Here is a 24,101-nt window from a genome sequence, read left to right on the forward strand (position 1 = left end):
TTTTTTTCGTGACATGGTATACTATGGCAATAAAGATTATTTTCATTAAGTATCAATAAAATGTGTGTGTGAGTGTGTGTGCTATCATTTTACCAGATAATTTTTCACATGTAAGTGCCAAAATCTAACTTTTTCTTAACTGTCTTGTATGAATTTCTAATTTGTCTAATATTTCTGTATGTCAGTAGTTCTCAAACTTTAGTATGCATCAGAGTCACTTGGGGAATTTATTAATCCCAGATTGCTGGGCCTTGTGCCCAGAGATTCTGATTCAGTAGGTATGGAGTGAGACGTGAGAATTTCCGTGCCTAACAAGTTTTCATGTGATGCTGATGCTCCTGATCTAGGGACCACACTTTGGCGGTCACTGATTTAAATGACTCCCGTGTGATGGTTTATACCTCCTCGGATATCTTGTTTCCTTCTCAGCACTCACTGTTGACTGCACACAAGAACTGTAGCTTAAAGAGACTGTGATATTGGCCGTGGTGGACAACCAGGTGTGGGGTGCACGTGCCCTTCCAGAACGCGGGCAGCGGCGGCTCCCCATGGCAGAGCTGACAAGAACGACGGTCCTGCCAACAGTTCAGACTTCACATTAAGGACCACTTTTCACATGTGCAAAGGGTGGAACAACTATTGTTGGCCCATTAGTCTTTGCAGTAGCACATGCTCTAGAGATTGCAATCCACAACAGTTGTGTCATCTTTGAGTATGAAGGATGGCATTCTAATGCTGCTGCATCCAGAAAACAATTTTTTATTTATATTCTTCATTTCCTGATCAGAGCTCAGCCGAGTAAAATTCCAGGTATTAAGTGAGCTGATGCATCTAGTCAAATATTTATATCCATTTCACAGTTACTATGGATTCAATACTGGTGTGATTTGCTTTGTAAAGTGATTGTACCAATCTGTTATATAAAAGTCCAAAATTGTTGAGACAGAAAAGGATTTTTTTTTTTTTTTTTTTTTTTTTTTGAGACAGAGTCTCACTGTGTTGCCCAGGCTAGAGTGCCGTGGCATCAGCCTAGCTCACAGCAACCTCAAACTCCTGGGCTCAAGCGATCCTCCTGCCTCAGCCTCCCAAGTAGCTGGGACTACAGGCATGCGCTACCATGCCCGGCTAATTTTTTCTATATATTTTTAGTTGACCGATTAATTTCTTTCTATTTTTAGTAGAGACGGGGTCTCACTCTTGCTCAGGCTGGTTTTGAACTCCTGAGCTCAAACAATCCGCCCGCCTCGGCCTCCCAGAGAGCTAGGATTACAGGCGTGAGCCACCGCGCCCGGCCCAGAAAAGGATTTTTTAAAAAAATTTACTGTAGGGTTCCTCACCAAATGTAGTCAAATTACTCTATCTTTAATCATTTGATTTATAAAAACTGCTTTATACATATATTGGGCACAGGAAACACATCACTTATGGACTTGATTATACAAAATACAAATGCAATGTATGTACATAAAACTAATATAATGGGGTATTTATTCTTGAGGATAATGCGATATAGAAGACATAATCATAATTCTGAATTTGCCAGATAAATTACAATTCTCGTAAAGGTTTACATATTTATATTTTGATCAAATATTTTAATGTTGATGCATAATCAATGGACTTTGAATCAGAAAAATGCAGTGAGTTGATCAGCATATTTGATCAATGTTGCTTCTTTGTTTGAAATAATTATATGAAAAAATTTTGCCATTTCTCGAAATGGAGTTGAAGGAATGCCTGAGTACTTTAACCAATAGCTTTCACTAAGCATGCATGTATCCATAAAACTATGTACAGTTTTTAAAAATGTGTTTGCTTAAACTTCATATAAATACTGTTGCAATTGTATGTATCATTTTTTTCAATTTTTTTTGTCTCTGAACTATTAATTTAGAGATGGGGTCTTGCTATATTTCTCAGGCTGTAGTGCAGTAGCTATTCACAAGTGCAATCATAGTGTACTTCATCCTTGAACTCCTGGGCTCAAGCAATTCTCCTGCCTCAAACTCTGTAGCTGGGACCACAGGCCATGCCATTGTCCCTGGCCATTGTTTTAATTTCTGTGTAGTATTCCATTTTATATCCATAACTAAATCTGTTTATCTCTTCTCCTATGATGGACATTTAGGTTGTTTCCAATTTTTCAGTGCTAGAATGCTTCAGTGAATGTTCCTATAGCATATCTCCTTGGCACATATAGCATATAGGCAAGAAGTGAAACTAAATAGTGTACAAACATTAAAAGCTTCGTTAGATAGTGCCAAATTGCTCTCTAAATTAGTCTACCAAATCATATTGTAACTAGCATTGTGTAAAGGTTGTTGTTTCACATTTTCCCCAATACCTAATAATGTGAGAGTTTTTAATCTTGAAAAGTGTGAAATTGTATTTCATTGTAGTTTTTATATGCAATATTCTTAATATTCCTAATTTCCAGTGCACAGAGAGGCTGTGTTTCTTTTCTTATTTTTGATTATTTGGGTTTTCCTTTTCTGTGAACTGTCCAGTTATAGTCTACGCCAATTTTCTATTGTGGTGTCTTTTTCTTACTGATGACAAGTCTTAATATAATGTGAATACTCTATTGTTGGTTATATACCTTGAAAATATTTTCTCCAGGTTAGTGACTTGTATTTTAATTTTATTTCACGTTCCAGATGACCTTTAACAGACATGGAGCTGAGTAAATAATAACTCTCTCTTGTCTTAAACCACTAAGATATTTGGAGTTGTTCATTACTCCAAGATGACTTGGCATATCCTGGTAGATATAATGGTGTAATTTATAATTTGATAATTGGAAGAATGATAACCAAACACCCTGCATTTGTTAGAAGATTATATGTTAATGTCTCTCTTTCTTTTCAATTCCTTCCCCTCAACCTCCTTCCAATTGCATCATTCTTGGTGCACTCATATTCTCCAATACTCGTAACTTGTCATTCAATTTTGAGTTAACTTTTAGTAGCCTGCGTTTCATCTCCCAGCCTGTATTTTTTCCCTCAAGCCTGCTTTTCCTCTCATGTCTATTAAAGGTCATCCAGAACTCTGCTGTCTGTCTCACTCAGGGAGATTCTATCTCTTCACTTCCATGATTGCTGAGCCATGATTAGAAAATATGGCAAAAAAACAGGCCGTTCCTAGAGCTTCTATTTAAAGCTTCTACTCAGGAGTGAACCCATTGGCAAATAAGTCTCATGGTCATGCCTGAACACAAAGAGATTAGAAAGCGTAGTCCCACCATTTCCCAGAAGGCTGGAAACATTGGGTAGACTACACTAATGACTGCTACATTGATTCAGTATCATCTGTAATGGTTCCAAGATGATACCTGAAAAGATCAATGTTTTACCTAAAATCCTTAATAATTATTATCATTTTTATGGCCCTATGATGAGGGGTCATTTGTGAAAAGCAGGCATTTTCAGCTTTCTCATATCAGATCATATTGGTTCCCACCACCTTGATACACATTTTAGACTCTGATATTAAAGATCTGTGATTCTTTGTTGGGGACGATCGCATTCACCAACTTGTGTATTTGGTATCCGATTTCTGGAATGATAAGATTAAGACGGCAAAGACGAGAGGTAGAGGTGGCACTAAGAAGATACTAATACTTCCCTGGAATGCAACAGGCTTATGTGGCAGGACTACACTAGTGCTTTCGCTTTAAGAGGGAAGGCACAGGACCTCTCAAACGGAAGGCAGGTGTGAGAAGGGGCATAGCAGTTGGCATCAGTCAAATTCCTGCTTTGTAATTTTCTTTTATGAATTCTGGTGTGGATTACAGATATCCTGAAAAGTCATCTCAAATGTCAGAAGCTACCATTATACTTGTGATAGTTTCACTAAAGAATATCAAAAGTTTTTGATGTTATAATACTATCTTGCTAAGCTTCTTGCTCCTAAAAAATGAATGTTGATTGGTTAATTAAAGTTTATATATCTCTCTTTTTAGGTGGTTCTTTGGAGCAATCAAAAGAGCAGATGCAGAAAGACAACTATTATATTCAGAAAATCAGACGGGTGCCTTTCTAATCAGAGAAAGCGAAAGCCAGAAAGGGGATTTCTCTCTTTCAGGTATGGACTTTCTTTTGTGTGATTCAAGTATGGGTTTGAGAGTCTGCAGTTATGAACCTGTGAACATGAACGTGATAATTTTAAATTTGCCTTATTTCTTATCTTCACAATATTAAATCTATTGAACTACTCAAGAGTAATACAAAACCAGTAGAAAAATCTATGGCTAGAAGCCTCTATAAACAGTTTCAAATAAATGCACTCTGAATATGAAGTGGAAAACATATGGATCTGCCTACATTTTCTCACTTTTGCATTATCTAGAGTCCTTTTAGGGAAATAAATGAGAAGCAAAAATTATACTGTTATCAAAATTGGTCTTGTCACAATATAATTTTTTTTCTTACTGCATTTCACTTGTCTTTGTCTAGTAAATAGAAAGTGAATTGAAATGCTTAATGCAAATGCATTTAATTAACCCCATAACATGTACAATTTGGTCAAGTGTAATTTTTCACCTAAGGGTTAAGTACATGTTTACACTGCCCTAGGGAAAAAGCAGCACAGGGGACCTGAAAAATATCTTTTAAGAGGCATAGGTACCTACATGTATGTCTTTGCTTTAAAAAAAATCTGTGTTTTTAGGTGTATATTGCCATGCTGCAGAATGTCTTTTCTCAAAGACTCTGCAATAGTTCATGTCTAAATGATGAGATTTTCTCTCTTATTGCAGAGTTCTGATCTCTGTATTGTCTAGGCTTGTCATTTGTATTATCATCCCCTTTAAGTATGTATTCTGTTTCCCCAACTAGATGTAAACTATAGGGGAAGAGTCTTTGCTTCCCTTAATTCCTGTTGCCCTGAAATAAATGCTTATTAAACATGACACCCCTGTACCTCATCGTGTCTGTCTGGCTCACTGAGCTGGAAGTCGGGGCAGCCTTCAAGGTGCCATGTTGAAGGAAGCCCTGAGCCCACATGTATTGGGAACTTCGACCTGACCTGAACTCTGGCCAGGCTGTGTGCACTCGGTACTTATTACCCTTCCACACATCTGGTGGTCCCAAATACCAGGGCAGATGGGTTGGAGCTGGAGAGAATCAAGGGCAGTGGTGTTGAGGGTCGGTACTTCAGTTCCTGCCTATTCTGGCACTGAGTCAATATCATATTCCAGAATTGTGTGGATTCAACTTCAATGCTATAATACCCAGCTCCATGCATAAGAGGTTAGAAAATGTGTCTAAGTATGATGTGTCACTGACCTTTTACATGTTGCTTATACCCAAGGTGATAATCAAAATATTTAGTGACTGATATGGGATAAGTATTAGCCACTCAGAACAGATGCCCGACTACTCTGGGACTTCACATCAATGAACAGCTGTATATATTCAAGGGACAGAAGTGAACATTTTATATAATAACTTTTTTTCTGATTATGAAGAAATATAAAAATTTTTACATAAACAGAACAGCTTAAAGAATAATCATCTATCCTCAGGGACAGTGCCTATTAAAAAAAAGAATAATCACCTAAAATATCACTTTCTGAAAATACATTTTAAATATTAGAATATCTTTCCTGTCAGACTTTTAAAAAATTCTTGACCTATAAGTGTATTAATTTATACACATATAATATACACTCATATCCCCATACACAGAAAACAAAATTGAGATCATCTTGTAAATAATGAAATATATATGTGTACACACATACACATATTTGGGTATATGCACATATGTGTCTGTGATATGGATCCAGGCTCCATTTTTCTTATTTCTGTCTTGCAGTATCTTGTGAACATTCTTGTGTGTCCTTTAATATTCTTCTCCACTATTATTTTTAGAAGTCATATAACTGCATTCTATGAGTGTATCATCATTTATTTGACCTATTTCATATTTTGTACATTTTCATTATTTTGCTAGTATGAAATAGTATACAGTAGACATTGTTGTAGATAAATATTTGAATATTTGAATATTTCCATGAGAATATTATACTCAGAGGGAAAAAACTGAATCTTTTTGAAATCTCTATGCTTAAAAAGAAGAGATTTAAGAGAATTCCTTGTTTAAATTCATCCATGTTTGTTTATTTGCCTTTGCCAATATTTATGTATCAAATGAAGTGGCAGTTATTTAGCCAAAAGCTAGATTAAATGTTTTGATTGGAATTAAAAATATAGAAGTATGATATTTCCATGAAGAAAACAAACTAAAAGTAGAATTACCCAAGTCATATTTTGAATAATGCTCAGGCTACAGTGACTGCTTGGAATAGTCTCTAAGTAGGGTATTATGGAACAAAACAGCTTTGCAGGCTTAGAACAAAATTACAAGGATATTGGCTTATATGTACTATGAATACTCTAGAGCTTGCTGTGGATTTAGGAAGCTGTGTAGGCCTTGCCTAGAGACCAGCATACCATTACAGATTCTTTTTCAATGAAGTCAAACAATTTAGACTCTTTCAAACAAATTATCTGATTGCTGTGTATTCACATGGGGACAAAGTAAATGCTTACCATTATGTTACACTGAAAGGAAAACTTTCTTATTAGCTAGAGGTAAGGCTAGCTATACAGGAGAAAAATGGAAAGAAAATGGTCTTTGATATATATCTGTAAACAGACAAACAAACAAACAACCCAACTGCTGATGGTTGATTATCAGTAAGCATCTGCAGATATACCTCTCATGGATTTATTTTGTAGTGCAGTTGTCTCCTTAATCAGTCAAGATTGATGGTCTTCTATTTTGCTGACTGCTATGCTGCTAAAGGAAGGCAAATAATATCCCCATTCCATCTCTGTCTTTCCCATATGAGTTTTCCTTAGAAGTATTGTCTTTATTCCTTGGGCAGCAATGGCTTGCAGCTGTCAGAGAAGAGCTTCATGAGGGAGCATGATTTATTGATGCTGGGGTGGGCTCCGAGAAATGGCAGCCCAAGCTTAGGGTGGGTGCTAATTGGGTTGTTGTGATCCTTGCATGGCTGTCTGCTCTTGTGAGGTCTGAATAGATATGAAAAGAGAGTTAGGGCCATGACACCTCTCATAATGGCAAGACACTAATTAGCTGTGAATTACAGCAGCGCTTTTGTATATTACATATTATATGTGGTAGCCAGAGAATCTGTCTTCATTAGATGCCTGACAGGTAGTTTTAGTGTCCCTACTGTTATTTGTCATTGATAGTGAATTGTTTTTCTGATGAAAAATACCAAATTCTGACTGCATGTCAACTGGTTTGGCTATTTCAATCAATTCAATCAATTGATTGACTTCAATCAATTACCTTAAAGGAAATTATTGTTGCTATTGCCATTAATATTCATTGGATGTTTGGTGCCCCATAAACATTTGTATTATTGTTTAAAGTATACTTTAAGGAAAATGCACTTTGGGGGCTAAAATTGATCTGCAGATGAGTTTTCCAGAAGAGAGTCTGTATTGAACATTGTGATGTTATTTCAGGCAACTCTGCATATGTAAAAAACCTGCAGAGTGGTAGAGCTTCCCCATTCATTTTCAGTGAAACCCTTTCAAGAGCAAATAATAACAAATTGAAGATAGTTGAAAAATGACTACATTGAGGACATAAGGCAAAAGAGCTCATCAATAATACTCCAGATGATGCATGTAGGAGCTGACATCATTTATTTATACATTTGTATATTTCTTCAACAAACATTTAGAGTGCCTACTGTGTGCCAGGCCCTCTGCTGGTGGAAGGGTAGCCAGGACCAGCAGTGCACAGTCCCTGAACTCAGGGTAGGGAAGAACCATAATGCAGTTGTTTTGTTATGAGACAAGAGAGGGCAGGGGCCGAGTCTCTGAGGGGGAGCCAGGGAAGGTTTCCCTGACAAGGGAGCATTTGGGTTCTGTATCAATCTGTGTTACAAGGTGGCTGAGGGGGAATGATTATGTCTTGCAAATATGAGTGCCCAGAGTTGTGAGTACATCTAGTGCTTTGTGGAGTGGTGGGAAGGGTGGAGGACAGTGCAGCTGTGTGTGTGTGTGTGTGTGTGTGTGTGTGTGTGTGTGTGTGTGTGTGTGTGTATCATGCTGAGGAACTCGGACCTTGTTCTACAGAGGAAAGTACTAAGCAGAAAGTGATGGGTCTGATCGTATGTTACATAGTTACCTTTGTTATGGACAGTGGATGAGAGATTTATGGACAATAGTCTGGGGGAGATGTGAGAGAAGCAAACACAGTGGCATCGCTGGCTGCTATCTGAAACCACAGGTTCCAGATGAGCAGAGTCCAGCGTTCTGCACAGAGGTGTGGCCACACTTAAACTCAGCTGGTTGCGCTGTCTTCGCTCCAGCACAGGGCGTCTCCAGGAACTGTAGGACTCCTCTGTTGCTCTCCTTTTCTTATGGGGCACGTGTGGGAGAGGCCTTAGGACCAGGGATAAAAAGACTGCTTTGATGTTAAGCAGTCTGAGTTCAGGTATCAACTCTTTGCAGGGTTGTTCAGACGGCCCAGCACCTAAGGGCTTCAGGCCTATAGGAAGTTGCGGCTTCTCGGGCTCAGAAGAGAAAAATCACAGGGCCCGTGGGAAGTTGAGTTCAGGCGCAGCCCCTCATCTGGGGGTGATGGGTGGGCCCAGTGGGCCCTTTGCCGTGCAATCCAGGAAGATCCCCCAGGAGTCTTTCCTACATAGTCCTCTTCTCTCCACAGACATCAGCCTGAGCCAGGACAGAGTCACAGGAAATGGAGAGAAGGGAATAGAGGTGAGAAATATCTAGAAGACAGAACCAACAGGAATTGGTGGCTAATCAGGAATGGGGTAAAATAAGAGGGAAGGAGAATCTCGGATGGATGTCAGATCTCTGACCTGAGTAATTGGGGGATAGTAGTGGCTTTAGCCAAACTAGGTATATAGGAGGAGATGATTTACAGTGAGAAGGGAAGGAAACCAGGGGAAATAACCTCAGAGGTGCCAGAGGCCCTTGTGGGTGGACATACAAGTAGCCTTTTTTTTTTTTTTACTCATTTTTTACTTGTTTCTACTGATTTTGAGCAGAGTACTTTCTGTGATAAAATTTCATTCCAGTGAACATTTAGGTCTCATGGAATATGTAGGTCTTTTATAATAATAGTTTGTGATTGCTGTAAAGTTCCTTCTTGAGAATATAAGATAGGCCTCTCTAGTGACATAATTCAATTTTAAAATAAATGTACTGAAATTTTCAGAACCAAGTAAATGTTTTGCCCTTCAAAGTAATTGATTACCATTGCACAAATGGTAGAACTGTCTTTACAGAAAGAATATTATGTATTCATTAAGATTAGCTTTGATACTTGGAAATGAACAGAGTTATCTGAAACAACTTTCTAAATAATATGGATAATTTAACCTGAGTGATACCATGAACTTATAACTTTGTAAATATTTCTGCATCCCTTATAAATCGATTCTAAAGCAATTCAATAGGAAATGAGAACAGCAGCAGCTTCCTTAGGAAAAGCGTGTCTCCTCTCATGTTGACCTTGTATGTATCCTTCCTGTTGAACTTACATATTCAAAGATTCATTTATATTTATGAGTGACTCTTTCACTGTAGGTAAAAATGTGCTTCTCAAACTACATTTTAAACTACTTGAGCAGAAGAAAATGTTTTCATTGTTTTTGTTTCAGGCTTCTCTGTCTCCATAATTTCCTGTATAGTTTTGTAAAAACAGTAGACGCTCGAACACTCTTGATGCTGTCGTCTACCAGGAGCAGATAAGCAAGGCCATTGTCCCTGTCTTAAACCTCTGGTCTGGGCCGTGTAAGATCACAAATAATCCTCCTATCTGCTGTGTTTTAGACTTGCTTTAGAAAGACAATTTCACACCTTGACAGGTCAGGGTTTTTTTAAAGGTAATAAGACTTCTGTAGAGGAGACAAAATTGGAAAAATATATCACTTGTTAGTGTGACCCTCTATGTCTCTGCCAGGCACAGAGTTCAGACCCAAACTCATTCTATATACATCACTCAGCTACTATTATTGCTTGCAAACTTTTGAGATATGCTGACTTATTCTAGTCTGATTCTGTCCCACAGGCAAAAGACTCTAAGTTTCATTATCCATCCCCTGAGCTATCTAGTCATTCTTCATTTAAAATTAATGTGGACATTGTGGCCACTAGAACTTGTCAGTAATTCTATCACTATTAACCATGAATGAAAATATAATTGTATATCCCAAGTAGGGGCAAGTATAATGACAGGAAAAAAGTTGCTCCTTGAATTTATTATGCAATGAAACTTCCATGGATTCTGGGAGCATTTTGATATTGGTTAAAGATGTTGTGCTTCTTAAAAAGTGCACATTCTGCAGAAAGAAAATGTTATGTTAATAACTCCAGCATCTCATATAAAATGTATTAAATTTTAAACATGTTGGTGCCATCTTAGAAAATGCCTTTTAATTAAAGTCATAATTTAGTTGTGTTCAGCTTAATTGCAAATATCATTGCCTATAATAGCAAGTGACTTTTTTTGTGAGTTATGGTGTATGCTGCCTTTTCTTAATATTACTACTGGTAAGTTATATTTCAAATGTTTTAAATACTCTATAAAGTTAAATTAACATTTTATTATGTGGTATATATATCTGTGTTTTTATTTGTACACACACATATACACATAGGCAAAGATGCATGGAAGAATCTTTTTTCTAGGGTACTGGCTCATGAAGAAATCTTATATCTTGTTGAAAATCCATGCCTAACATTTCTAGAAGTATCTTTATGAGGCTTGTATTTTGTTTTTTCCTTCTTTTACTCATCTGTGAACCCCTCATAATGACTTATCTAAGTCTTCTTTTCTTATTTTGCTTACCTTGTTTTGTTTATTTAAAGATGTTTTCTGTACTGGTGTTTTGAATCATTTGAAGGAAAGTGCAAGAAAGGAATGATACATATTATTGCTCTTTGAATGCAACTTTATAATAATCAATTTCAGATATTAAATCAATAAGTAGGAAGTTGATATGTCATGTGGAGGTCAGTGAAATTGCTATCTTTTTGTGATTCATGACATATTCCACTCCCTTGTTTTTTTCATTTTTTTAGCCACCAAATTAAATTGATCCTTTATTTGCATTTTGTCTCACTTTGTACTTCCAGATTAAGATAGTGGTGGAGTTAGGATCCCTGTTTTCTATTCAACTATTCAAAAACATACATAAGGGATGTGGAATCCTAGTAGCCCTATAAACTAAGTCTATCAATCAATGATTTCTTAGAATCTGGGTATTCTCCCAACTTCAGTGGGAATGTAGATTGAGATGTTGTAAGTGGCTGGAGCAGAGTTTGACCTTTGCATCAGATCAGTGCTAGTCAAAAGTGGGAGGGTGCTGTGACCCCTGCTCAGTGTGTGCCCGTGTCTTAGAGAGGGAAGATGTGCAGTTACCAGGAAACCAGGCAGCCCCTGCCCTCCCATGTGGAACTGACTCGGTGATCTGGGTCATCTTGGCATCCATGCACAGCCCACCTTCTCTATGTCCAAGTGGGACGACAGCTTCTAGTACAGCAAATGTGATAGGGTGGAAGATGACAGACAGAGAGTTACACACTGGCACGTGAAGTTGACCTTACAGAAAGGAGTAAATAAAAGCACTGCTCTCTTGTGGTGGTATTTTCACACATTCTTCTGATTAAACAAATACTAACCACTCAACATTACTGTCTTAGCCAATTTAGGCTGTTATAACAAAATATCATAGATGGGGTAGTTTAAAAGAACGAATATTTATTTCTATTGATCTGGAGGCTGGAGAGTCCCAGATCAAGGTGCTAGCAGATTTGGTATCTGGTGAGGGCCCCTTTTCTTGTTTGAGGATGTCTGCCTTCTTATATTCTCACATGCTAGAGAGAAAGAGGGCTCTGGTCTCTTTCTTACAAAACGCTAATTCCATTATGGGGGCTCCACCCTTGTGACCTCATTAAATCTAATTACCTCCCAGAGGCGGCACCTCCAAATACCATCACTTTGGGGATTAGGGCTTCAATATATGAGTTTTGGGAAGAGAGCACGAACACTCAGGCCAGAGCAATCGCGAAGTATTGAATTATGTTTCTTACTGTCACTGGGCAAGCCAGGAGAGTGGGAGATCTACCGTTCCTTTGGCACAGCCACAGGGGTTGGATATTTGCTAGACATTGGCAGTGTTTAAAGACTTGATGTGCTGGCAGCCCTGCTGTGTATAAGCTAACAGAGGAAAACATACACACATCCCAAATGAATAGAGAGGAAAACAGGTATGTGTTTTTTTCTAAACACTGAGTTTCTTTTCATTCAAGGATGAGTATAATGAAGAAAAAAGTCATGAGGATCTGGATACTCAATAACAAAATTTCCTGACTTATGTTCTAGAACATGAATTCTTTGATAAGCCAACAGTATTTCATAGAAAAGAGGGTTCAGCAGTCAGTGCATTTGAAGAGCACCCCATATTACATTGCCTCTGTGCTGACCTGACAAAACATATTAAAGTCTCTAAGAAGTCTTATGGCAAAAAAGGGAAACTTTTTCAACCCAGCATATCCCAAACTACTTCATTATAGAACCATTTCTTTTTTTTTTTATAAAATATGGTTTGGGAAAAATAATAGTATAAGAGATGATAATAACCTGAAGATATAGAGAAAACTCATATATTTGAGACATATTCACTAAAAGGAAGAGAAGAAAAATTTTGAAGGAATTTGATTGGAAATCATAAAATACAAGAAAGCATAAATTCTATGAAATGAGACATAAAAAGCAGCATGAAAACTCAATAGATGAGAGGTAGCATTTAGTGATATAAAGAGCATACTTGAGATGCTCTCTAGAGAGAGAAGAAAACTAGATGAAAGTTTGTGAGGACAAATGCTGCATAAAGAGCAAACATTTCTTTGAAATTTATTAGAATGATAAAATGCAAGCAACAGTTAAATATGTAGCAGAAAAAAAAATTCCTGAGCATTTTTTTTTTAAATCTGTGTTTGCAGATTGAAAGGACCCACAGTATTCCAAGCAAAATAAATGAAAAGATCTATGCCTAGGGCATCTTTTCAATGTACTTTAATATCAAGGATAAATGAAAAAATTCTGTGAACATCCAGGGGGAAAACAATCACAAAAGTATGAAAGTTGAGTTGGCCTCAGAATTCTTCTTCACACCATTAAATACCAAAACTCAATATAAACATAGTGTTTCTTCTTTTTTTCCTAACTTATTGATAAAGTTGACAGGTATACTTTTTTTGCCTAACTTTGTTGATAAAGTTGATAATCACATACTTACACCTAAGTTCACCAAATGTTAATCCTTTGTGACATTTATTTTCTCTCTCGCCATCATTCGTGTATCTGTATACTTCTGTGTGTAAGTGCCAGATACCATGTCACTCTGAGTCTGAAATCTTTGGGTTTAGTATGTATGTCCTATGAATAAGTATGTATGTCCTATAATAGCACTCTCCTATGTTATCATATCATTTTTAAGCCTAGGATAAAATAGTATTTCACACCAATATAATAATATTATCCATTATAGAGTATATACTCAAATCTTTCCAAATATTCTTTCTTGCTCTTTATTTATTTGCTTTTTTATGCAATACAGGATTATGCATTGCATTTGGTTGTTCTATCTTATCCTTCTCTTTTATTTAGAAGAATTGAAAGCCTTCAATAGCTCTCCTTTAGCAACCAAGTAAATTCCTGTTTACACGACATTTCAGCCCTTCATAGCCTTGCTGAAAGCCATTTCTGGCCTAATCTTTTGTGTTACTTTAAGTCAAACCCTACTTCCTGTAAGATGAACACAAGCTATTACATAATTAAGCAAGCCTTGTACTTCCTGTCTTCTTAACCTTTTTTTTTTTTTTTTAATTTATGAAGAAAAATTTATTTGATTCACCATTCTGCAGGCTGTATGAGTATGATGGGAACGTCTGCTTCTTTTTTTTTTATTTCAGCATATTATGGGGGTACAAATGTTTAGGTTACATATATTGCCTTTGCGCCCCCCACTCCGATTTGGAGCTTCAAGCGTGTCCATCCCCCAGACGGTGTGCATTGCATTCGTTATGTGTGTATATACCCATCCCCTCCTTCCCTCTCCCATCTGCCCTATATGCAGATGTTCTAATGTTATTCCTATATGTTCACTTAGATGTTGATCAGTGAAACCAATTTGATGGTGAGTACATGTGGTGCTTATTTTTCCATTCTTGGGATACTTCACTTAGTAGAATGGGTTCCAGCTCTATCCAGGAAAATACAAGAGGTGCTATATCACCATTGTTTCTTATAGCTGAATAGTACTCCATGGTATACATATACCACATTTTATTAATCCACTATGTATTGATGGGCACTTGTTAACCTTTGTTTTTACTTTCTTTGAACAAGGTACTCAAGACTTAGCACAGTGTCCTTTGTGTTGAAGTTTTTTTGATAAATGTTTGTTTATGAAGGTTGGATGATTTTAATAGGATATTACTTATTTTTTTCCTTGCCTCACTTTGTCTTTATATAGAAAATAAATTTTCAAAAATATTAGGAGGAACATTTTGAACTATTTTTAACCATTCTTTTATTCATTGATTCATCCTTTCACTCATTCTTCATAGAACTTTCATTTGTGTTTACAATTATGTGGCATAATTGTCTAAGCAACTAAATAGCTCAAGCTATGACAAGCATAATAATCAAGTTATATGCAAAGTGCTTTAAGAACCCAGAAAAGAGAATAATTAATTTTCTGGAAGGGATTTAAAAGGGAGGGCATTACAGGGGAGACGAGACATCAGTCAACACTATACCTGTGGTGACTAAAAGCACATGGAAAATAGTGACACAAAATTTATTTTTTTGTTCATATAATGTCCATTCTTAAGAATCTTTCTTACTTTGAAAAATCACATCATGGTCCTTAGATTAAGAATGGGGAACTATTTTCTGTGTGCACTTTCAAACCCTTTAATAAATAAAATGGAGATCTGTAAATTATTCATCCATTACCACCATCATGCTTAAATAAATAACAAAGGTATTGAATTGTATATATTATAAGTATAGTCATGATACATTCAATATGGGTTATATTTTTGGATAGCTAGATAGTGCCAGGACTGAGATTGAGGGTCTCTCTGGTTCTTGGGCCCAGATAACACATAGACTTAAACATCGCAAACTGCAAAAAAGGGAAAGGATTAAAAGAGTTGAGCAGTGGAAGACAGAGGGAGGGAAGGAGAAGAAGGAAGAACATTCGAGAAGGCCCGATGCTGTTTTGCATTGAACAGGAAATTAAGACTTCTGGGATCTGGAAATGAAATGCAGTGACTCACAGGGCTTCCAGTTCCTTCTTCTTTCCACTGGCCCTGAGCAATTCAGTCTAGTTTATATCTCAGGTATATAACAACTAAATAAATGTTTGCATCTTAAGGCTGCATAATTCTTAAATCAAATAAGGTATGTAAGAAATTTCCTTTTCTCCCTCTAAGGGGTAAAAACTTATTGAAAAAATTATATGAGATTAAGCCCAACTAGTGTATTTCATATAGGGTTGGTACAAACAGGAACATTGTTCGCAATGTTCAATGCTGTATGTGTAGCCTTTATTTGAAACCAGAACACCATGCCAGCTTCCACTTTTTGCTCCCTGTTCTTTACAGCAGAGGGCCACTGCTGAGCTTTCAATCAAACATGTGCTCCCTCTTGTGGCACATCAGGAAATAACATGCCATTATGCAAACAAAATACAGGAGGTTTTTGTTTTGTTTTGTTTTTAGTTTTCATGACCCATTAATTTATAAAAAGGGGAGGAATATCTGATTTTAGTTGAAAACAAGTTTACAATTTTAGGATATTTTTAGCAATTTGTGCTGTAAATGAAAATGCACCCAAATGGCAGCAGTTTTACTTCATTAATGTCAAATAATCAACCAAAGTTTAAATTTTCTTAATGATTTAGGCATCTAGTTTCTACATGGTGTGAGTTATATAAAATGTGTTCATGATATAAAAGTGAATGAGATAAATACAATCCAATTTAATAAGTCAGTATTTCTAATTTTAAACTATGGATTCAAAATGATATATGCACATGAGCTACTTTATAACTGTCAGTATCCTGTCAATCATAAAGTCATTTCTAATGCATTTTAGAAACGTGCTTTGCATTAAGTTATTAGAAACCTTGGCACAGGAACTGCAATTTGAGAAAGTATTCTGTTGTCTTAAAAGCTTATGCATGGCAGGAAATTTATTTTCCTATTTGTTTCAGTGGGACAGGAACTTTCTTTCAATCTTCTCTCTCTGCAGAACTACCTCCTTACCACCTGCAGGTGTTTGTAAAAAGGCTTTGTGAACAGCAAAATATGGAGGAGGCAAAAGCATAAAAGAAGGAAAAAGAGCAAAAAATTATAGTCTTATTTTAATGTAATTATGGTAAATGGCATTTTCTATATATCTATTATATGTATACTCCTGAACTAAGATGATCCAAACCTTAGAGAACTTATGATTCATTCATTCATCAAATATTTATTTAATGTCTACTGAGTGCCAGTAACTATTCGGAAGGCTGAGCTATGATGGCAAACAAGACCTTGCTTCATGAGGCTTATGTTCTAGTTGACAGTGGAGGGGAGATCCAACTAAACAGAAATGACACACTCATATAGGAAAAGTATCTATTTATTTATTGTGTTAGTCTTGTTTTTACAAGAATAAGCAAATGGTCAAAATCAAGGAAAACATTTTTTATGTATATAATAATAATGACTTGGAGAAGAAATGAGGATTGCTTTCTTACCCGGGAATTTGTAAGAAATCTGAAAGCAGAATTTTATGCTAAGATTATTGTGGTTGGAAAGATAAGGTCATCAGAGCTTCAGCTGGATTCTCCCGTTAACAGTATTGCAGTTTATGATAATAAACTCTTTGCAGCCAGAGTGCTTAGGTTTGGGTTCGTCCTCTTACTAGCAATGTGGCTTTGGGCAAGTCACTTAGCCTCTTCATGCCTTAATTTCCTTTTCAGTAAAATGGAGATTAAAAATAGTACCTACCTCTTGGCGGTGATGTTTGGCTTAAATGAGTTAATACATGAAAGATACTTAGATTATAGCCTGGCATAAAGTGAGAAACATCAATATTTGCTATTGTCGTTAGCCCTCAAACCTCAGCAATAATGAGCTTTTACAGAACTTGCCCCATGATTCTAGCTGGGTATCCCTGGCATAACGAAGGGATTGGGAAGTTATGATAATTGCTTGTGAGATAAAAGGAAGACGACATTGGGTTTGTTCTTTTCTCTATGAAATTTGTGGTATGTATTTGTCCTGTATTAATCGATTTTGCCCATAAATCTCAGTGGTTTACTCAAGCGACATGAGGGCTGCTGGATGGCTTTGACTTGGCTGGGCTCTGTCGGGGTAGGCAGGTCTGGGCTCATTTCCACGTGTCCTTCATTCTGGAACTCAGGCCAGAGGAGCTGTTGCTGTCTGGGGCATGCATGGCTTTCTCATGGTGGAGAGCAGAAGGTTAACAGGGAGAGACAAACCATTCAAACCATTTAAAGATTCTGCTAAGACATGCCATTTGTCATGTTTGCCCTACTTCATGTTTGTCCCAAGCAAGTCATGTGGCCACATGCTAAGTCAGTGGTGTTGGGAGGGATGTTCTACCTACTGGGAAGTCACGACAAAGCCCAGAAGAGAATAAATAATTGACTTCATGTCTCATATAAATGGTCCCAGATGTAAATACCTACAGATACTGATGTAAAAGTAGCCTGAAATAACTGTTACCCCTATAAAAATACAACTCTACTACATTGAAAATTTAACTACTATAAAATATCTGCATGTTATAATAAGCATTTAACATTCTAATAATAATGACTTTGCTACTCATTGGGAGATAATATTGATACTTTCCTCTTTATCTCAATAATTTCACTCTAGATTTTGGAAATCAGCAGCTCTGGGCATCCACTATGCAAGCCTCAGTTTTATCATCTATAAAATACAGAATCTGTCTTGTCTACATTATTAGCTGGTGAGAATAATAATAAAATCTACAGGGTGCTAACTATGTGCTAGGCACAGTCCTGAATCTCTGAGAAGTAGGTTCTGTTATTACCACCGACTTACAGAGGAAGAAAATGAGACATGGAGAGATTAAAGTAGCTTGTGCAAGGTCCCATGGCTAGAAAAGTAACAAATCTGAGATTTATAGCCAAGCGGTCTAGCTCAGAGCTTATGTGGACGTTCCATAATACAATAAAAAAGAGTATGTGAAAATGCTTTGTAAACTTTAATAAAGAAGTATAAGATAAAGATCTCATTCATCATTCTTTTTAAAAATAAAAATAAATATTTAAAAGCATTACTGAAAACCTTAGCCGAAGTGTTTTGCCACCACTTCTATCTCAATCATTAACTGATTTCCTAGTTCCTGAAAGGGAGAAAAGCCACTGAGGAGACCCCATGAAAGGGACAGGATTAGTGGTGTCATCTGTGTGGGGTTTCGGAAGCAAGTAACAGTAGCTACCATATGTGGAACACCAGCCCTATGATTTAGGTATATTTATTCTAATCTTCACAATGATCCTGCAGGGAGTGTTCTTTTTGGCTTTACAGATGAGGAAATTGAGGCTTAGAGAAGATGAGTAGATTCTTTGCAAGTAAGTAGCTGAGCTCATTTTCAGCCCAGCTCCCGCTGAGACTAGTCCAGGCTCATCCCCACCACAGTGCCTTTCCAGGAAAAGGCTTATAATGAGTTCATTATCAAATGGCGTTCCATCCACAAGTGCTTAAGGATGTGTTTATTGAAGCTTTCTTGAGCTTGACAGAAAAATGCTCTGAGCTTCCAATGAAGACCTCTAAATTATCACTGAATCAGTACATCGAAAGAAATTTGTTTCAAGAAGTAGATCAAATACATTTATTGGGCTTCATCAAGTTCTCAATAGGAATGGATGTTGGTCATGTGATCTGAAGTCTAATTCAGCAGCTATTGGAGATTTATTACCCCCTTTTGATTTTGTTCGAGTGGGAACAGGGAAACAAGTATAAGATCTTGCAGCTGGGATTACAAGGGAAAACAAGAGGAATAAATATCAAAACCCATGTAATAGGCCATATTCTGCTTGTGACTTACTTCTGTAGATTCATTATTCATGCATTCATTCATTCGTGCATCTACCTATTTATCAAACATGTGCCGAAATCTCTTATTGGGCCAATAGGTTGCAAAGCTTAAGAGATCAAATTATCTGGGTTTCAGTCTCAGCTCTGTTACCAAGTGACCTTGAACAAATTATTTAAGCCATCTTAGCTTCATTTTCCCACATTAGGGCTGATGTGAGAATTCACCAAGATAACATATGTAAAGCTCTTGGTACCATGTTTAACATATAATAAGAGCTCAATAAATATTAGTCATGATAATGATGATGTGACAATTTTGTGCTAAATAAAAAATGAGTGGATAAAAAATATGAGATACACACACACACACACACACACACACACACACACACACCTTGTGGAATACTACTCAGCTATAAAAAGGAATGAAATAATGTCTTTTGCAGCAACTTGGATGGAACTGGAGACAATTATCCTAAGTATCTCAAGAATGGAAAAACAAATACCACATGTTCTCACTTGTAAGTGGGAGCTAAACAAGGGATATATATGGTCATAAAGTGGTGTAATGTTATTGAAAACTATGAAGGGGGAGGGTAGGATGGAGGTGAGGGATAAAAATCTACCTATAAGGTATAATGTACACTATTCTGGCGATGGGTACACTGAAAGCCTGACTTTAGCATTATACAATTCATCCATGGAACAAAAAACACTTGTACCTCTTAAATCTATTGGAAAAAAAAGAAATTAAGTCATGTTCTCCAAGATTAAAGGGCTCAAAATCCATTAGGAAAGGGACAGTGTAAATATATAGGAACAATCCCATGAAATGAATTCAATAATAGAAGTAGACTTACAGTGGGATGCAAAGGACCAAGCAAGCTGCTCTGCTTGCTGAGGCTGGGGCTTAATAGGGAGGAGATGCCTGAGCTGGGCCTTGAAAAATGAAATAGTTTGTAATATGTAAATAGGATGATATTCTACTTTGAGTTAACAGTTTATACAAATGCGCAGAGACAGGAAACAGCACGCATAGTGCATTTAGGGAGCTACAAATAAGTGTTTAAACCTCCAGGATAGCATGCATCAGAGAACTCTGTTATGGGATCTGAAACTTAGGCAATGGGGGAACATGTGACGAGCTTTAAGGGGGAGAATGAGAGGTTCAGATTTATGTTTTAGAAAGACTGTGCTGGTGGAGCTAGCGAAACACTCCAGGACAGAGAAACTGAGGGGGCACTCAGCAAGGTGGTGGCAGTGGGGAGGACAGATTGATAGAGCATAATGCCCAGTCAGAGGTAAGAAGGCAGGAAGAGAGAGGAATCAAGGGTGATCTAAGGTCTTCAGCTTTAACGTCGGGGTTTCAGGATGGCGGTGCCATTCATTGGGAGAGAGGATTCAAGCTGGAGAGGAAACTTGGGGAATAAGATATTGTGAATTAAATGTTTGACTTGTGTCATCCAAGGTGCCTGCGGTGCTCTAGAAGATGAGAGTGAGGGTGGCATTTCAGAGGGGAGCTGACGAGTCATCATGCATTCCTTACAGTATGCGAAGCTGAATGTCTGCAATAATACCAGAGTGTTTTGCGACAGATTATATCATGTCCCAGGTCAGAACCAACATTGGAGGAGTAGATGGAGTGGGAGAAGACTGAGAGAGGTAGTAAGATGAAGAAAAGTGGACTGATGGCATTAGATGGAGTGAAATGTTTCAAGGAGGGAACACTCAACCTGCTATTTCCCTTTAAGAGGTGTCAGTTGCAGAGCAGACCTTATCCACAGCATTATCATCATCTTATTAAATGGTTGCTCTGAGTTTACTTGCTTTTGGAGCTGTAAGCAGTGCCCTGTGATAGCTGCCTAAACATTCTTGCTGGTTGACAATAGAGGGAGACGGAGTAGTGGGCGTCAGCATCTCACTGCCTGATTTTGAACCATAGCACCAATATTTACCTGCTCTGTATCCTGGGGCAAATTGCTTAAGCTCTCCATAAACTTTAGTTTCCTCTTCTGTAAAATGGTGCAAATAATATTCATATTCCATAGGGTTGTATAAGGATTAAATGAAATATTACAGAAAAAAAAGCACTTAGCTCAGTGCTTGCTTAGGGCAAGTGCTCAAAATCCAATAGCTTTTATTATTATGCATAAAGAACGCTATCTTTTGCACAGAAGGATGGAGCTGTTGGTCCAGCTTTCGATGGAATGTATACTTTGAACTGTTTTTCTGGGAGTAGTGATGGATTATGCTGAGTGATTCACAGTTGTTCACATAATTCACCCCTGAACGAGTAGAAGTCATTAGGAAGATGGTTGGCCAGCCTTCGAAGTGCAGGCTGTGACTAGGGGATGGTTTGTCTTTATGTGAAGTGTTTACCTGAACATGACCTGAACTATGTTTGCACCAAGCTATGACAAATAAAAGTAATCTAAACAGAGTCTGCCCTGTGTAACTGAATTAGTCAGTGTTCTCTCTGAGAAACAGAGAACCAGAACCAATAAAGTGTGTGGTTCTGGTTGAACACACACACACATATGTGTGTGTGTGTGTGTGTGTGTGTGTGTGTGTGTGTGTGTGTGTGTATAAAGAAGATTTGTTATGGGAATTGGCTCACACAGTTACAGAAGTCCCATGATATGTCATCTGCAAGGTGGAGAACCTAGGAAAGCCAGTGGTAGTAATTATTCAATCAGAGTCCAAAGGCCTGAGAACTGGGAGAGCCAATGGTGTGAGTCTCAGAATCCAAAGGTCCAAGAATCAGGAGCTCTGATGTCCCAGCTCAAGGAGAGAGAGTGAATTCATTCATCCTTTGCCTTTTTGTCCTATTCAGGCCCTCAACGGATTGTATGATACTGGCCCACATTGGTGAGAGCAGATCTTCTTTACTAGTTCAAATGCTAATCTCTTCTGGAAACGCCCTCACAGACACACCTAGAAATAACGTTTTACCAGTTATCTGGGCATCCCCTTACCCCACTCAAGTTGACACATAAAATTAACCATGGCAGCAATGGTCTAATGCTTGTCTGAAATAAAAAGCAAGAATATCTTATATCACAGGTCCTCATTCAATATGATGAAATTTCTAAAAATGAGACCTATCTGCTTGTAGAAATGAGATTGAATAGTTAGCAAATGACCAGTAGTTGTCTTGCATATGTAAAAACAAGGTGAAAAAAATGGAGGGAGACAATAATCTCCTATGAGAATAAATTAACTAATATGTAGAAATATTCCTTTGTATTTTAAAAAGAGATAAAAATTGATTTCAGGGTATTTTAATGACCATTCATTGCCTTTCTCCGTGACTTTCATGTTTGCTGTGTTTAATATGTTTGCTGTTTACTGAAACTGGGTGGGGAGAAGGAGAAGAGGAATTCAGGCCCAAGTTCTCCTTTACTGTGGAGAACGCTTTCTGAGAGTTTTGGGAGAGTTATGAGACGGAGGGGAAAGATGGCATTCGGAAAGCTTTGGAACATATAACATCCTACAAAGAAATTAATAAATTATTACCTTTTTTTCTTCAATCAGGAGACAGGAAATCAGTGGTTAAAGGTTTCTGCCATTCCTACTGTCATTCATGTGGCTAGACTGAGATTTGAGCCCTGCAAACAACTAACAGTGTACTTCAGACCTCTAGGCATTGTTTTTCTCATCAGTAAAAGAAAAAAATTAAATCTTCTTCAAAATTTCTGATAGTTTACATATCATAGTCTCTTTTCTCCATGTCTTTTCGTTAATAGAATAGTAGAATTTGTAAAGAATGTCTAGTCTAGTGCTATATTGTCTTTTGTGAGGAGTCTCTCATAATTTGAAGCTTCAAACCTTCCATGAACAGAAATCCCAGAGAATCAGCCTATTCTATTGCTAGGCAGTTCACTTCATTAGAAATTCTGTCTTATATTTAGTACATGTGCCATGTCTTTGATTATTTATCTTTTCATTTGTGCATGTGTTTATTTATGTCTAGAAAAGGTTTTAAGTTGGCTTAAAATGCTGAAACACAGTATAAAATATAGCTAAGCATAAAAAAGACAAAATCAATGAAAAAGAACAGAGAAATAGGTCATGCTGAGCCTCTAATGGGGGATAATTATCACAGTTTAGAAATCAGTTTAGCCAGGGGTTCTTTCTCTGACAGATAAGGCAAAAAGGGAAACATATTGTGCTTCTCACTGGCTTGTGTAAGATGAGGCACATTATGATTTTAAGCACTAAGTTCAAAGAGAAATGAATTCATGGGGTCTTTATATAAAGAATATCAAGTATCAGACAGTGTCTTCAGCAAAATATGTAGATATTGTTTTTAGGTGGTTAATTCCTATATTGTTCTTCTAAAAAAGCTGGAAGCATTATTTGTATATTCTTATATAAAAAGGTGGTACACCTTCTTTACAGTTGATTTGGAAAGCAGGAGTAAACAACCCACAAATCTGCCAATCTAGCACAGTTATTTTCACGTTGGCAAATTTAATCATCTTTGCTCATGTGCAATTATGATTTCCACGTGGAACCTCAGCTGGATTCCTTTAGCAGGAAAGGACTCCAGGACATGTGAGCTGCCAGATGTATCCTCATGTTTGCGATATGACAGTCTCTTTATTTTCTATCCCACTTATTTCACTTAATACATTATATATATTTTTCTTACTGCTAGATAATTTTTACAATTATACAATTTTCATAATTAACTCCCAACTTTCAGTTTTACTACACTTTAACAATCATTTAATCCTATAAAATGCTGCAGTAAACATGCTTATGCATATTGCTTTTCCTCTTTTGAGTGATGAACTATGTAGTTTGTTTCCCATACAAATGCTTTTACGGAATTTCATGTTGGAAATTGGCCCACGTTAATGGATGTTGTAAGAACCAGTTCTTTGCAATGTATCGGTGTATTTACTGTTAAGAATGTTAATGATG

At 37.1% G+C, this 24,101-nt stretch overlaps 1 protein-coding gene across 1 annotated transcript in view; it reads left to right on the plus strand.

The window, feature by feature from the left end:
• Window positions 1-24,101, plus strand: part of FRK (fyn-related Src family tyrosine kinase) — an 89,497-nt gene that overhangs the window by 34,965 nt on the left and 30,431 nt on the right. The window contains exon 2 of the mRNA XM_012650122.1: window positions 3,962-4,083. Within this exon, the coding sequence (XP_012505576.1) occupies window positions 3,962-4,083 (122 nt within the window). The remainder of the gene's footprint in view (window positions 1-3,961; window positions 4,084-24,101) is intronic.

The sequence above is a fragment of the Propithecus coquereli genome, unplaced genomic scaffold, assembly GCF_000956105.1.
Source record: "Propithecus coquereli isolate 6110/MARCELLA unplaced genomic scaffold, Pcoq_1.0 Scaffold313, whole genome shotgun sequence".
Taxonomy (NCBI): Eukaryota; Metazoa; Chordata; class Mammalia; order Primates; family Indriidae; genus Propithecus; species Propithecus coquereli.